The 17510-nt window shown below is 39.0% G+C and overlaps 1 protein-coding gene across 1 annotated transcript; it reads right to left on the minus strand.

Moving 5' to 3' along the window:
• Positions 1-131: 131 nt before the first annotated feature.
• Positions 132-14637, minus strand: rangap1b (Ran GTPase activating protein 1b). Its single transcript, XM_061708619.1, has 16 exons — positions 14493-14637; positions 14033-14152; positions 12915-13042; positions 10851-10910; positions 10483-10662; positions 10261-10395; positions 7334-7492; positions 7132-7245; positions 4210-4309; positions 3938-4022; positions 3410-3599; positions 3187-3270; positions 2440-2542; positions 2172-2260; positions 1273-1394; positions 132-1112 (listed from the first exon to the last, which is right to left on the minus strand). The coding sequence occupies exons 2-16, from the start codon at positions 14142-14144 to the stop codon at positions 1028-1030; spliced, it is 1746 nt and encodes a 581-aa protein (XP_061564603.1). The 5' UTR covers positions 14145-14152; positions 14493-14637; the 3' UTR covers positions 132-1027.
• Between the last annotated feature and the right edge of the window lie 2873 nt (positions 14638-17510).

Below are 17510 nucleotides of genomic sequence, written 5' to 3' on the forward strand. Positions count from 1 at the left end.
TTCGTCCTACTATCTCATATTTTATCATCCTCACATATTTCCATCATCACAATATTCTCATTGCAGTTTCCATGACACTTTTCATATAAAACAGTCACAAAAGAAAACAAAGACACACAGTGGCATGTTTGTTAGATTGGTTATATTTAAGACACAGAATCCAGCACAGATGAACATTATCTGATCAACAAACATGATCCTGACCAAATAAAAGTAGTTTATTGTCTCGGTTTTCAGGTTAGTAAATAGAATATTTACTTTCCATCCCCTTTCCCTGAAATGCTGCATGTCATCACTGGCATACAACGAGCTTTGAGGTAACACAGGATAAATGAACTTGTTCATCAAAGTCGTATGAGGGCATATTCTGATTCTGGGTAAGATAAAAGGATACAAGATAAATTCTGGTCCCTTGAGCCTTGCAGGCTGATGTTGCTGATTTGACTGTATTGTTTAAGCAGCAGTGTAAAGACTGTCTACAGTCCTTTTTCCCCTTCAAACAACTTTTTATATCAGTAAAACAATAATGCCACCTTTGTTGTTATGATCTATAGATTGTTGTCATTGTTTCTTTCTCAGAGCTACATGTTCTGACAGCAATAAAAATCAGCAAATGTACACGATTGTTATTTATGCTGTTTCCAAAGGTGCCTGAACTGATGAATGTTAGCTCCATTTTAGCTTTAGTTTCCCTTTTTTTTCCTAACACATCTGACATAGTGGTGTACTGATATGTAGCTCTATATTTTTTATTATTTGAATTTATTTTCTATAAAAATACAAGTCACAGTAAAAAGTAGAAAAATAAAACTTAAGACATTCAGGAGAGTCATTGTCATGCTTTCATAAAATATACAAATCAGAAGTAAATACAGTGGCTACATTGGTTTATGTTTTTTTGTTTACCTGGGAATAGTTCCCTGTTGGTTTCAAATGCAGAGAAAAAACAACAACAAACAATTACAATACTTTCATTACAGTGTGTGTCTGCGACCATGTGTTGGAGGACATTTGGAGGTCGTTTGGATCAATGCTGGTGGAGGCATTTCTTCTCCAGAGCAGAGACCAGCTTCTCTCTGGTGCTGCCGCATGACTTAAGACATTCACTGTTCCTGAAAATGGACACACAATAGGACATGTAAAAAATCCCATTCTTATACCATATTCAATATCCCTTGGTGCTACATTTAGTTTGACTTCAATTCAATGTACTTGAAATATGATTTTTATTTATTTAAAAAAAAAAAACAAAAAAAAAAAACACTTTCCCACCTGGACAGGAACAGTTGAAGCAGTGAGGCGTGATGTTTGGGGAAGTATTCCTGCTGGACAGCATATTCCAAGCATGATAGTTGACCAGGGACCACAGATACTTTTTTCGTGTTCCCCTCTCCCTGAAAAACAAAATTAAAAAGTAAAGTTAAATAAGTAACAGACACGATGGAAATTAGACCTATATTGAATCAAACAACTTGAGAAAGAAGCCAGCAAGACAGTAAAATGACTGAAAGACAGTTCGGCAGGAAGTATTTAATCATCATCCGTTTCTCTGGGAGATTTCAGAAAAACTACAGAGCTGAATTTAAAAAGGGTTTCCACATGGGGATGTGCCACATGACCAAAGATGAGTGGATCCAATTTTGTGGCAAATCTGGATCACTTTAATCAAATTGTAAATATGGCATCTGCCACTTATTAGATACGTTCTAGTGGCAAGAATATTTATACATGCAGGGAAAAACACTTTTAAAGAGTAATCAGAGCAGCACCTTAAAATGTGCTCTTTCAGCAAGATGGTATTGCAAGTCATACAAACTACTTAAGCTGCTGCAACTGAACTTTCCTGTCATTTGCATTTTTCCCTCTAAGAACACTGGCAACCTGGTCAGCACCTATGTTGTTTTAGGTCCTTGGATCTGTACCAGACTCTTAAGAGATACAGGATTGATGGTTTCACAGGAGTACAGTGCTTTGATGACCCAAAGGTTTTACAAATGGCATTTGGACATCCTTTTTCTTTTGCACTTGAAGACATTTCACCTTTCATCCTGCCTTCTGGATGGAAGATGAAACCTCTTCAAGAATAAAAGAAAAGTGAAGTCCAGATGCCTCGTTTCAAGCCTTTGAGAGTTACTATATCTGGGATGACAGAGTCTACAGCAGTGGAGTACCTTGAGGAGTCCCATCATAACCAGCAGTGTGGACAGGAAGCAGTATGAGTGGAGCGCAGAACCAGACAGTAGTTTTGACAAAATTGCATCTGTGGAACATAGCAACACAGGTTATGGGTAATGAATTATTAAGCCATGATTCTAAACTTAGTTTCTTCAAAAAGAGGGAACTGCACTTGGCTGGTCATCATAAAATATATATAAATCAGGTAAATGGCATTACATTGTTAGACCACTGAAAAAAAAAAATCGTAGTTAATTTATTTACCAAAAGTTTCTAGAACGGCCATTTTTGCCTCTGGATCATCGCTGTATACGGAGCCAATCTTCAAAAGGACTTCTGCAGCCTGGTTCGGCTCAGACGCATCAACCTGATAAGAACATAGACACGTCTCAGGGTTACATCCGTTTCTACTAACCTTCAGACTGTTGTCAGTGCCTGAGAGCATTTAATTTAATTTCCTGAAGTGAATACCAGCTGAAAAACTATTTTGGGTCACCTATGATTAAAAAAAAATGAAGTAATTTAGTAAGCCATTTGGACCCACTGGGTACTGTGACATAACAGATCAGAGTAGATTTATCAAGCCTTCCCATCCTGTCTCCACCCAGCTTCAAATCATGTCAGATTTGCTACGGGGTTTAATTACAATCTGATTTTCAGCAGCCAAAAAGAGTCCAAAAAGACGGATCAGTGCCTGCTGCTGAACTGCAGGCAAGGGAAATAAAATTTATTGAAAATAAAATGACTAGTCAGGTCTTTTTCTGTTAGTCTAGTTTGTGTCAACTCTCAGTATAATCTGGAGTGTGGCCAAAATCTGCAGGGCAGTTTGACTAAGAGTGGAGTCAAGTGGCTCATTCTACTCCCTACAACCAGCTTCAATAACACAAGCTATCAATTCATGGTTGAAATGGAGCTACTGCACTGTATTTGTCTGGTAGCTTGACTAAACCATGTTTCTATTTGCATTAAGAACTGTGTTTCTTCTTTCTTTTTGTTTTAAATATACCTCACCTGGTGTGAAAGGTTTGTCTTGCTCTCTCGCAACTGAAGAAGCTTTTCTGCCGTGGGGCATCTGAGGAAGGTCATGATGTCTGTCTGAAATTAGATGGAAAGACACTATTAGAATGACGAAAAAGAAATTAAATTGATTTTTTCATTTTATCATTATTTTTTTGGGTTAAAAAAATATTAATTACGTATTGTACAATTATTCTGAAGTTTTGTGTCATCTTACTTGGCTCTCAGGCTTTCCAGGATTGTCCCCACTCGCTATTCCATTTTCCTTCACCATTTCGCTGTATTCTCCATTCTCTTCACAGCATTCATCACTGGCATCGTCATCATTTTCACTGTTGTCGTCATTGTCGTCGTCGTCATCATCATCATCATCATCGTCGTCTTCATCAGGCTCTCCCTCATCGTCACTGTAGTGAAGTTAGATTGAGTGAACTTAAATATGCTACTGTCATGTTTTTGAATTTCAGTTGGGATAGGCAGTATTCTGGAAAAGGGATTTGGAAAAAATATATAAAGAAATAAAAAAAATAAAGAAAATAAACTTTCAATTCTTTTCTGTGCATCTGAGAAGATCTGTCCCTTTTTTTAGAAAGGCTAAAAATGTTTCTCACACCACTTAAATAATAAGTTGTCCAAAAATAAGGAAAACAAAAACAAAACAAAACATACTGCCCACCCCAGCCTTTATGAGAGAGAGAAAAGCTAGAAATTAGGTGGACATCTTCATATTAGATACATGTATTACCTGAGTGATGCCAGCATGTCTCCCTTCTCCATGTTCTCCATCACCTCTCTCAGAGCCTCACAGCCCTCCTCACCCAGACAGTTGCCTGTAAGTTGCACACAAGAGTAATTACAACCTTTGCACAGATCAATTTTTGCATGGAAATTATTTGATTTCATTTTCCCAGAACATTTTGATTGTTAGGGAACTCATGTCTTTATTTCCTAACGTGTGCAGGACTTCTGACTGTGCTACAGGCATGTGCTACATCTTTCTACAGCAACAGAACGTACCGTTCAGATCCACTTTCTCCATGTAAGGTTTGTCAGCGAGAGCCTGAGCCAGCACTAGTGCTGCTCCCTCTGTGATCTCACCGAATGACAGGTTGAGGTCCTGAGGACAAAGCAAAAGGAAACACCGTAAGTGGAGCAGAAACAGAGTAGGGCTGCAAATATAAACTATTTTACTAATAAATTAAGCAGCCAATTATTTAAATGATTAATCGACTAATTGGTTTATAAATTGTGCAATAATTAACTAAAAACCTATTTATAAAGCAAATAGAACTTTATGAGTCTTTACGGCACCCAGGACTTCTGAACTACGACCACAGACAGGATTCACCAGCGTGTTTACAGTCTATGCTCCCACATTTGTGATGTTCGCTTCTTACTACCGTTACTGCTATATACTTAATGCAAATCAAAAATTTTTAAATGTTTCTGACACCAGAAAAAGTAGAAAGTAGAAAATGAGCTTTCAGATGGTGTACTGTATGATACAGTAGAAATTACGGTAAGTATATGCTGATTGATAACCGGCAGCTTTGACCAGTGAGAGGAACCTAAGGGAAGCAACATTGGACATTATGGAGAGTTGTATCGAGTATCGGAGATATTTGGGTTTTTGTTTACAAAAAAACAGAGCAGGTATGTTTTTGGTCTCTGCTCTATGTAGCGCTTATGGCAGAGTTTTGCCCTGATGTGCTCACAAACACACATGCGTGCGCTCACAGGTGAGGGACTCCCACCAGAAACAGAGACAAAAATATTAGTGATGCACCGATGTAACCGAAATTGTTCGGCCGAAAATGGCAAAAAAACACTTTCGGTGTTCGGTGGAATAAGTGGGGAAAAAACCGAACAATTAATAACGGCGTTGTAATATAAGGAAATAGACTGGCCGCTCCGTAACTGTTGCGCACCGCATACATCGTTGGCCAACCAAAAACTAACCACATAAGAATTTTACCTAACATTCACCAGCAGGTGGAACCAAAACAACATAAATCAATCTATTACAGGTGCGTTTAGATGACGAAATCAAACAGATAAAAGAGCGTGGAGTTAAGTGGTGCGGTGCAAACATGTCAGCAGTGTGGAAGTATTTTAGAGTGGCAAAGAATAAAACAAAAATGGCTGTTTGCAATGAATGTTCTGCTCAAATATCTAGAGGGGGCACATCTACAAAGTCTTTCAGCACTACAAGTTTGATTTATCATTTGAAATGATAAAAAACCCTGAGCGCTTTAATGCATTTTTATTGTTTTAAGGCCTATGTTACAATGTTCAGTCAGTTAAGCCTAACGTAAGCTCAAAGATGGCCAAAAAAGGTATTTTGCTAATTTATTTATTTTAAGTTATTGTTCTTTGCTGGTATAATGTCTGCTGGAATATTTAAGAAATGCTGGGAAATTAAAAAATGTTCAGTTTTTTATGTTCAACAAATGTTTTCTACCTTGTAATTTTGTAAAAGATTTTTTTCTTTTAAAAGCATGCCTAAATCAAATTTATTTGATTTATGCAATGGTGAAAAAATTGGCAAAATAAATGAAAAACTGCGAAGAACCATGTTCGGTATTGTTCAGTATTCGGCCAAGTGTTTATTATTATTTTCGGTTTCGGCCACAAATTTTCATTTCGGTGCATCACTAAAAAACATATGCGTTCTTTAAACTTTTTAAAGCTATTATACTGACTATTTCTTCAAGAAGTGTGTATGTCCCAATCCATAGCATGAAACAGACGTGATGACATAACCAACTAATAATTAGGGGTGTAACAATATATCGTGCCACGAAATTTCGCGATACAAAAACGTCACGAAACGTGTCGTGGAGGTGACAAACTGTATAACGATATTAAATTATTAATATTAATCTATTGTGTTGACTAGTAACACGCATCCGACCGTGACCGTGACCGCGGCCGCGTGGACCAAAATCTTACTCCGCTCAGAAGAAACTAGTCCCGTTTTGCGGTCCCGATCACGGGACTCTTGGGGGGGTTTGAGCTCTGAACTTTTAAGTCTGGTGTAGAGTTAAGCCTTACCTTATTAAATTAAACCTTTTTGGGGTCGTGAGTAGGATATAAACGGGGACAAATTCTGCTGTGTTCCAGTGTAGTTTAATGTCCCTCAACAGCGTAGGATTTTAGAACATCAACGCAGCACCTAGTGCTGTATCACTCCGCCCAATCTAAAACAGACTAATCACTACAGATAAACTGACTAGTGTAATTATAGTCCCTGATTTACAGAATATAAAGAATATATTTATAAAATAATGAACCCTGAATTACCAAAATAACCATCTTAACAAAAATAAATCTCCTCTTACACTTGTAAGGTGAGCATGAATCAATCTGTTTTATCATGTAAAATTGTATGTATTTATTTACTTTTATTTATTTATTTAATTTTAGTTGTTACATTTCTGGAAAAGAAAAAAAGTCAAATCATACATGAGAGAAACTATTCAGTTTGTGGCTAAATATTTTTACTTGTATGAAACTGAAGATGCATAATGCAAACCTGACATTTACTTTTAGTTCAGTTTGTGGAAAATGGTTGGCCTGGCTTTCTCTTTAAAACTTAAACAGTTATAAAGCATTACAAACTGTAACAATAGGGAAAAAATGCACAGCATTGTTTTGTATTTTGTGTCTTTCAAATAAAAGACAATTTTTTCTAGTCATATGTTCCTCATGCAAGGTTGTTAAAAAATACTGCTATAATATCGTATCGTTATCGTGACCTCAATATCGTGTATCGTATCGTGAGATTAGTGATATAGTGATATAGTGTTACACCCCTACTAATAATCAACTATAAAATTAATCAGAAACTAATTTTGTCGTTGACTTTTATCAACTACAGAGATTATTTGTAGCAGCCCATCAACAAAGACAAAGAATCAACATTTGAAGGTAAGCTACCTTAAGGATCGGCAGTCCTTCTCTCAGGACAGCAGCGAGGGCGATGGCTCCCTCAGATCGGACAAGACAGTCTCCAAAGTTGATCACCTGAACATTCCTGAGCTGCCTCAGAGCCTGAATAGTTAACAGGATAAATACTGCTTGAATGCCGGCTATAAGATGTCTCTGCTAAGCGGAAATTTCTGAAATTAAGAGGCCTCACCTGTGCCATAGCCAGCGTCCCCTTCTTGGTAAAGGTGTTGTCATTCAGGTTGAGGACTCTGAGCTCTGGGTTTTGTCGCATGGCTGAAGCCAACGCCATCACACCTCCATAGTTTATTCCATTCTGGGGCATGTGAACCTCCTCCAGGCTGCCTATCAGCTTGGATGGAAAAAACATGGCATTTTGAGGCTGGATCTTTTAAAAGACATGCTCCACCCAACATCCCAAAATGCTTATTAATGTGTAAAGATATTTAATTGATTGTATGAAATGATGTATGTATGTATGATCCAGACATTTAAACTGTGTAATACTTCCTGATTACTATTAATTTACAAGGGAAGTACCACTACTTTGCCAAAGGTATTCGCTCACCCATCCAAATAACCGGAATCAGGTGTTCCAATCACTTCGATGGCCACAGGCGTATAAAATCAAGCACGTAGGCCTGCACACTGTTTTTACAACTATTTGTGAAAGATTGGGTCACTCTCAGGAGCTCAGTGAATTCCAGTGTGGAACTGTAATAGCATGCCACCTGTGCAACAAATCCAGTCGTGAAATTTCCTCGCTCCTAAATATTCCAACTGTATTATAAAAACATGGAAGTGTTAAGGAACGACAGCAACTCCGTGGATGCTGAGGCGCATAGTGCAAAGAGGTCGCCAACTTTCTGCAGAGTCAATCGTTGCAGACCTCCAAACTTCATGTGGCCATCAGATTAGCTCAATAATAATAATAATAATAATAATAATAATAATTTTCCTTTATTAATCCCACAATGTGCCCGGGGAGCAGTAAGGGCCTTGCTCAGGGGCCCAGAGAGGTTGACCTCGGTTGCACCTGGATGCTTGAACCTGGATCCTCCAGACTCTAGCCCTCCTCTGTAAGCACTAAGCTACCACTCCCTTGATCCCTTTAATAGTGCACAGAGAGCTTAGTGGAATGGTTTTCCATGGCCGAGCAGCTGCATCCAAGCCATACATCACCAAGTGCAGCGCGTTAGATGCAGTGGTGTAAAGCGCGCTGCCACTGGACTCTAGAGCAGTGGAGACGGTCTCTGGAGTGACCAATTGCGCTTCTTCATCTGGCAATCTGATGGACGAGTCTGGGTTTGGCGGTTGGTAGGAGAATGGTACATGTCTGACTGCGTTGTGCCAAGTGTAAAGTTCGGTGGAGGGGGGAATATGGTAGGGCTGGGCGATATATCGAGATTTTAATATATATCGATATATTTTCAAACGCAATATGGTACGAGACAATATCGTATGTTATCGATTAAAAAAAAAATTAAAAATTATTATTTTTTTTTTTTTAATGATTTTGATATAGCTTATTTTGTGACAAATTGACTTGAATGTTTTATTTGAAATTTGCACAAATGTTTTGTTATTTGCACAACTGAACCTCAGTGGAAAAGTCTGCCTGTTACTGTCTACATCAGGGGTCACCAATCCTGGTCCTCGAGGGCCGGTGTCCTGCATGTTTTAGAGTTTTCTCTGCTTTAACACACCTGATTCTAATTAATCATCGTCATCAGCTTGTCATTGAGGTCTGCACAATTCTCTTAACGACACAGTCCCTTTTATCACGGTGCAATGAAGCAGCGAAACATGTAAAACATGCAGGACACCGGCCCTCGAGGACCAGGATTGGTGACCCCTGGTCTACATTGTATTAATTGCACAGTGTATTTTAATTTAATTGTTATGCAGGAAAGGGATATTTGTTTTATTTTATTCAAGAAGCATTTTTATTCTATATATGCAGGAAGTTTATTTTTATTTCATTTGTTTTATCTATTTTGATATTGTGCAAACCTCTGTTAATAAAGGAACCTGTGTGACATTTGGCACGAGGCTTTGACTTAAAACTGACTGTTTTTTTAAGGGTTTGCCTCAGAAAAAAATGAAGCTAACAGAGATGCTATGCTTTAATGCTTTGGGGGAAACCCCAATTATGGCACGGAAAAAATATCGATATATATCGAGTATCGCCATTTAGCTAGAAAATATCGAGATATGACTTTTGGTCCATATCGCCCAGCCCTAGAATATGGTGTGGGCTTGTTTTTCAGGAACTGGGCTTGGCCCCTTAGTTCCAGTGAAAGGAACTGAGTGGGTTAGCATACCAAGACATTTTGGACAATTCGATGCTCCCAACTTTGTAGGAACAGTTTGGAGCTGGCCCCTTCCTCTTCCAACATGACTGTGCACCAAAGCAAGGTCCATAAAGACATGGATGACAGAGTCTGGCCTGCAGATTTCCTGACCTCAACCCAATGAACATCGTTGGCATGAATTAGAGCGGAGACTGAGAGCCCGGCCTTCTCGTCCAACAACAGTGTGTAACCTCACAAATTAGCTTCTGGAAGAAGGGTCAAAAATTCCCATAAACACACTCCTACACCTTGTGGACAGCCTTCCCAGAATATTTAAAGCTGTTATAACTTCAAAAAGGCTGGACGAACTTCATATTGTACCCTATGGATTAGGAATGGGATGTCACTTACGTTCATATGCGAGTAAAGCCAGGTGAGCGAATACTTTTGGCAATGAAGTATATTTCCTAAATAAGAAATCAGTCTTATCCCATAAAGCACATCGTTTCAGAAAAGACTAACCAGGATATGTGACTCATTTCAAATTAAAGTGTACATTTTATCTTATCATTTCTACTAAGTTGTGATAAACCGGACAATAAAGAGTAAGAGAAGTGTCTTGGAAGGGAGGACTTGCAAACCAAGTCAATTTTTTCAGTTTTTCACAAAAATCACTTGACATCATATTCATGAAAACCAAAAATGGCAGATAGGATATGAAAAAGACATTAAAGAAAGAAAACAAATACATAACCAATTGGCTCTGCTACACAGGGCAAATGTGAATCAAGTGAATGTTCTTCCCATTTGGCATGAGTTTTCCTACCTGAAAGGCCTTGGCCAGGGAGCTGGCTCCTTCATTTTCGAGGCGGTTCCTCCCTGCAATGAACACTTTCAGTCTAAGTGGAGCTCCCAGAGCTGAGGACTGTCTGTGGCACTCAGTCAGTGCTTCAGCAAGGATCTGTGGTGGTCAGTTACAGGTCATATATTAAAACCATTTCATTTTGTGTTTGACTGTTTGAAGGAGAAACAATGTGTGTGAGCTCACCTTTCCTCCACCAATCCCCATACCACAATTATTGAGCCTCAACTCCCTCAACATGTGGCAGGAGGGACTCTTCAACAGCTGCTCGATTCCTCTGACACCGTCCGGCCCGAAGGCATTGTCGCTCAGGTCCAGCTCGGTTAGTCTGGCACCAGCACTCATTAATGCACTGCCTAGGGACCGCTGATAAAGACACAAGATTATGTTAAGTAAGAATACAAAATAGTCAAATACATGCGATTTTATGGGATAGCCATAAATGCTAATTATGCATGTAAAAACAAGCATAAATCTTATGTTTTTACAGATAGCTATTTGGCAATGGAGGAATCTGAGAATGGATTCATGTCTTAACTGGCTGCTTTTCTCACCAGAGCTGTGGGGATTTCAGAGCGCAGCCTTCCAGTGAACATATCACTCCAATAGCATCTCTAAAAACAGAAAAAGTTAACACAGTAAACAAGAGTTGGTTGTCAAAGGAAAATAGTTATTTTTTATGGTATTAATGAGAAGGAAATATCTTACAGTTAATAATAATGGATTACACTTGACATGACAATCAAAATACAGCACAAAGAATGGCTGAACTCTGATAAATGAGAGATAACTTATAAAAGCTTTTTTCCTACATGGGATATGCAATATTTACGGCTTCATCAATGTGGTAAAGTGTTGCTGTTCAGTTAAAGGATACTTCTGTGTTAAAGTTTCACAAGGATGTATTTCCACATAACAACCATTGTAACAGTGTGTAATGGTACGAGCAAGAAAGTGGACACTACATCAACTACTGCATGATGCCTATGTCCTATGAGTCACAGTTTACTTGCATATCACTTTACCCTATTCATTTAATTTGCCTAAGGAATTTTTGTTGTGTAAAACATACAATAGGGTGGGGCTAGTGTCGCAAAAAAACTCTACCTGGCTACAAAATTATAACATTTCAGGAGATTTGTACTTTTTTTACTTAAAGACTTATGGCTTTAATATTGCAGTGTTTCCCCTTTTTTCATAAATTATATTACTCAAATAACAACGACTTCTCTCTTGTAAAACTAGGACTTACACATGGACTTTAGTTTTTATTTATTGAATTTAAAATGTATTTTATTTTAACTTCTCGAGCTGGCCCTGAAAGAAAGGAGCTTGAATACAGCTTCAAATAATAATTACATAAGAAAATGTATTCATTATGTGAAAAGATTTTTTGTGAGAACATGTTATGTGACTGAAATTATGAATGACAATCAGCCTCTAGAACCTCATCAAAAACACAAGCTTTCTTAACGTCAGTGACAGCTACAAATCAAGCCAAAAATCTTGGTCTAATTATTGACTCAGACCTGAACTTCAACAGCCATCTAAAGTTTATCCCTAAATCTGCCTATTACCACCTGAAAAACATTGCTAGAATTAATAGGTTTCTGTCTAAACAAGACATGGAAAAACTTATTCATGCATTCATTTTCAGTAGGTTGGATTATTGCAATGGCATCTTTACAGGCCTTAACAAGAAATCTATCAGGCAGCTGCAGCTGATCCACAACGCTGCCGCCAGAGTCCTTACAAACACCAGGAAACTGGACTATATCACAACGGGTCATGAAATCACTACACTGGCTTCCAGTTAGTCAAAGGACAGAGTTTAAAATCTTACTGCTGGTCTACAAAGCACTGAATGGTATTGGACCAAAATACATGCTTGATCTGTTAGTTCCTATGAAGCTCCCAGACCCCTGAGGTTCATCTGGATCTGGTTTGTTGTGGTTCCAAGAACCAGAACCAAGCAAGGTGAGGCAGCGTTCAGTTATTCTGCTCCTCACCGGTGGAACAAACTTCCTGTTGACCTGAGGTCTGCTGCAACTGTAGATCCTTTAAATCAGACCTAAAAACATTACTGTTTACTGAAGCATACTCTTAAATTATTAACAACAACAACAACAATAATAATAATAATAATTAAATAATAAAGCATTCTATTTGTAAAGCACTCTTCATCCAAAAATCTCAGAGAGCCACAGAGCCAGTACATAGTTCAAACTAACAATAATAAGTCATAAAACCCAACTTAAAAACACCTTCCTGAATAAACAGGTTTTTAGGCCAGTCTTAAAAGGGTCCAGTGTCTGTGCCGCCCTTAGATGGTCAGGGAGACTGTTCCATAAAAATTAAATACTTACCTGCTGTACTCTACTGCCCTTACTTTTTAACAACTTGTGCTTTTTATTATTTTACCTCTTTTCTTATCATTGTATTTGTTACTTACAGTTTAATTGTGTCTTTCTGCTTCTAATGTTGATGTAAAGCACGTTGAATTACCTTGTGTTGAATTGTGCTTTACAAATAAACTTGCCTTGCCTAATGTTATGTTAGATGTATGCACTGGCTCATGCAGGCTTGACTGCAAATAAAAACCATGAACTGAGCAGTACCTGCAGCAGGTCTTTGGTCTCCAGAGCTTTTGCAATGGCTTGGGCTGCTTCCACCCCCAAGGTGTTTCCTTCCAGGCGCAAAGCCCGTAAACCCTGGTACTGCTCAATCTCACGTACCAGCTCCTCCACTGAAAACACAGATCAGATCACATGAGGAAAGGGGAATCAATACTTTAATAATAATACATTTGATTTATAGGGCGCCTTTCAGGGCACTCAAGGTCGCCGTACAACATCAAATAAAATCTCAGAAACTCATCAAATTCATAGACTCATAAAAAAGAAGACAGACTGCACAGAACCCGTAGCAGAGCAGCAACAAACAGGGGAAACATCAGGTCTCATATGCCAGTCTGAAGATGTGGGTTTTGAGGAGGGACTTGAAACGGGAGAAGGAGTCAGTGTTCCTGAGGTCAGGGGGGAGGGAGTTCCAGAGATGAGGGGCAGAGTGGCTGAAAGCTCTAGGCCCCATGGTGGACAGACGGTGAGGGTGATGGAAGAGGCAGACCTGAGACACCGGGTGGGGACATTGATGTGAAGGAGGTCAGAGAGGTATGGGGGAGCGAGGTTGTGGATGGCCTTAAATGTCTGGAGGAGGATTTTGAAGTTGATCCGGTGTTTGATGGGGAGCCGGTGGAGTTGGTGTAGAACGGGAGTGATGTGGCTGGTGGAAGGAGTTGTGGTGATGATGCGGGCTGCAGCGTTCTGGACCAGTTGAAGTTTATGGAGGAGTTTGTGGGGGAGACCAAAAAGAAGGGAGTTGCAGTAATCCAGGCGGGAGGTGACAAGGGAGTGCACCAGGATTGCGGCGCTGTTGGGAGTGAGTGAAGGGCGGAGGCGGTTGATGTTGCGGAGATGGAAGTAGGCGGACCGGATGGTGTTGTTGATGTGTGTGTGGAAAGATAGGGTGCTGTCAAGGACGACACCCAGACTCTGACCTGAGGGGAGGGGGAGACCGAGGAGTGGTCTATGTAAGGGTGAAACTGGGACATTAGTGAGGGTGAACCTAGAGCCGATGTGGATGACCTCAGTCTTGTCACTGTTTAATTTGAGGATACTTTAAACATAAACAAACGGAAAAATAACAAGGGAACAAATTAGGTTAAACCCGATCTGACCTGATTTAGCGTTGTCCAGCTTCAAGCCCAGCCCTTTATAGCTCAGCTCTCCATCACACACGTGGGTCTGGGACAGAACATCAGCCAGCTGGGAAATGTCATCCGAAGCCATGTTGACTACTAATAACAAATGAGGCAATAATAAGATAACAATCACATATTTATACATCATTCAGAATCATATGTGTACAGGTACAGTTACATTTCCTCAAATTAATTCCCAGTGACAGGTAACATATTAGTTTCCCTTTATGAACATCGTGATAGAACCTTAATTACATTTATAAAGAGGATGGTTAGCTGTGTAGCTTTACCGGTGCTAACTGGTAAAAGTGAAAACAATAATTAAAACTAAAACAAGCTGAATTCTCTACATAACACTTGTTGAGCTGAATTATAACGGTTATTTAAACTGAACCGTCGTTGTTTGGAGTTCACCGTTAACGGCCGTTTAACTGACCTTTTAGAGACTGGCGACGAAACTCCTGGGAACACGCGCCGGTTGCTAAATCATTGTGACGTCATCCCGCCCGGCTTCCCTCTCGCTGATGGCGTCGACGTCCGTCATGATTCATCAACAGTGTTATTTCACTGGAATGTTATATTTATTTTTTTGTTACATATATATTGGAGCACTTGTCTGACATTCTTTGTGTATAACTTCTTCTCAATAAAAAAAAAAAAAAAAGAAAAGAAAAAAAGAAAATCATCAACAGGGTGTTTTAGCGCCATCTGGCGGACTTCACCGGAGTCTGTGTATTTTAAGAAGAAGCTTTATTGAGCATATGATTATTATTATTATTATTATTATTATTATTATTATTATTATTATTATTATTATTATTATTATTATTATTATCATTATTATTATTATTATTATTATTGCACATCGGTTGATTACTCTGAGACTCCGAGTGATGAGAGTTCATCAGAGCAACAGCTTTGTAGATTTAGTGAGATAATGTATTTTATGTAAAGCACTTTGAATTGTCTTGTACACGAAAGGTGCAATACAAATAAACTTGCCTTGCCTTGCTTTATGCTGGGTGGACATCATTTTGCTGAATAGTTGTGATCGAGAAGAATGAACATGACCTTAATCTGATGTTACTGTACATTTGATTACAGAGGCATACTGTGTTCTGCAAAGCTTTGAAACTATTTATAGTTAGTTTTTTGTACTTTTCACAAACGTGTGAATTTACATGATTAACATCCAGCTAAATCAGTATTTCTCAATTCCAGTCTTTATGTTTTACATGTTTCCCTGTTTCCCAGATTCAAATAAATAGGTTATTACCGTGCGGTTGCAGACTCTGGTGACAAGGTGATGACGACCTGGAAAAGTGGATACACAGACTAAACATCTAAATCAAATCAATATGCACTACAACCATTTGCTTTTAGAGCAGCGCTGTTACTTCTGTATACAGTTGGTAGGTTGGTTGCTCCAAACATCTTAGAATCAAAACACAGATCCTCTGGAGGTGAAGGTTGCCTCGATTCCTTCTGTTTCTTCATCTATTCCATGACAGACTTGATGATGCTGAGATCAGAAGTCTGTGGAGGACATGTCATCAATTTCAAGGCTCATTGTTCTTTTTCTTCTCAACACTCAAGCTAGCTCCTAATTATGCTTGCAGCCGTTGTGCTGTAGAACAAATTTGGGCCTGACAAGAACCTACCTGATTGCATTAAAAGCTCGACAAGAATCTGCCTGTATTTTTCAGCATCTCCAACTCCATTTAAAGAAATGCAGCCCCAAACTTGATCAATGATCTTCACCATGCTTCGCTGTTGCCCGTAGACAGTAACTTCTATACATCTCTCAGGCTGGGTGTACCAGATTCATGGTCGATTCTGCTATTTTTTAAGGAATAGCACTGCTGATCTTCTATTTTTTGAAAGTAATTAAGCATAATGTGTATTTCATTTGCTGCATAGGTGTCCTTGGGCAACAGCTATGTCAACAGTCCTAAACAATTCTTATTTCTTTGTGGGTCTTTAGAATGGCTTTAGCAATGTATAGTGACTCCACTGTCTGTTGTGAAATCCATGCTATGAAATCAGGAAAGAGAGTAGGACTGATCCAGTATAACCAATTGTGTGACCAGTCTTGTTGTGGTGTGACCTGTGACATACAGCATAACTCTTACACAGCTATTTAGGTTTCAGTTAATGACTGTGTTTTAACATACATAGGAAACTGAGGGAAATAAGCACTGGGCTTTGTGAAAACCCAAAAACTTCAAATCAATTGTGCCAGAAACTCACTTTTACAGTGACACCTACTGGCCATTTCCCCTAAATTCCATTTTGTTAATATCCTTCCATCCATCATTGTTACCTATTTGTTCCTATCCATGGTCAGCAGACCTACTGGAGTGTTTATCAGCTTTCTGGAGGTGAAATGGAGGTGTACACCAGTCCATCGCAGGGCCACATGTAAACAAACAACCCTGCATTGACACATGCTCCTACGAGCAATTCAGGATTCCCAATTAACCTGTCACACGTGTGAGAAAGTCACAGTCCCTGGAGAAAACCCATGCAGGCACAGGGAGAACATGCAAACTCCCCACAAAAAAACATCCCTGCAGGGAGGTGAACCAGAAACTTTCTTGGTATGAAGCAATACAGTGCAAACCACCAAGTCATTGTACTACCGGTAACAATAAATCCACGAGATATTAGTTTGTAAAGTCACCCAAATGAATTGTTTACTTTCAAAAAGTCCTTAAAACATAAAAAAACAAGCCTTATGTGTTTATAAAAGTTTAATTAATTTAATTCCAGGTTAATTCTCTGACTGCATCTTTTCTTTTTGTTTTTACTGTTGTTTATCACCTTACTTTCTATGTGATTTTGTTGCTGTTTATATGCTAGCTCATTTTGGTTACATGTTGACTGAATTATTTGGAATTTTGTCTGACTAAGTAATGATAGTTTGATCATCCCACTGCTTGCTGGCACCTGTCTGTGTGGATGTCTGCTCTATGCTTGTGACATCCTGGGGCCTGTACTACGAAGCAAGTTCAACATATCCAGGATATCTTTTCCTTATCCAGATTCACTAAGCGGGACAATTGCAATCACGCTAAGCGGTCACACGACGGTGGTTATCAACTCGGTATATCAACCCAGGTTTCTCCAATCTGGATATGAGCGCGTGCACATAAAAGGGGCAGTGTTTTCAGCGCATGACCAATCGCAAGCATGGAGAAGTCCGCTGTCAGAGCCGCTTATTTCAGTAGCGAAGAGAAGAAGAGAAACAATAATTTTACGGAAATATGATGAGTATAGGCATATAATACAGGCAAAAAGCAACACAGTTGCAGCTGCAAAATGCAGGAAAGACAGCTGGCAAAAGATCGCTGACTGTATAAATGCGTAAATTCATAGGGATATAAACATATATTGGAATATTCTGGGAATCTTAATCTTAAACTGTAAACCATGATCAGCAATATTAAAATAA

The sequence above is a fragment of the Cololabis saira genome, chromosome 19 (genome assembly GCF_033807715.1).
Source record: "Cololabis saira isolate AMF1-May2022 chromosome 19, fColSai1.1, whole genome shotgun sequence".
Taxonomy (NCBI): Eukaryota; Metazoa; Chordata; class Actinopteri; order Beloniformes; family Belonidae; genus Cololabis; species Cololabis saira.

What these genes read in the sequence shown, in the direction of transcription:
- rangap1b (XM_061708619.1), bottom strand. Translation starts at nt 14,144, where the DNA reads ATGGCTTCGGATGACATTTCCCAGCTGGCTGATGTTCTGTCCCAGACC. An exon ending in AGACCAAAGACCTGCTGCAG is followed by an intron (nt 10,911 to 12,914) that starts GTACTGCTCAGT and finishes TTCTGTTTTTAG; the next exon opens with AGATGCTATTGGAGTGATAT. An exon ending in GGCCGTTCTAGAAACTTTTG is followed by an intron (nt 2,261 to 2,439) that starts GTAAATAAATTA and finishes TATGTTCCACAG; the next exon opens with ATGCAATTTTGTCAAAACTA.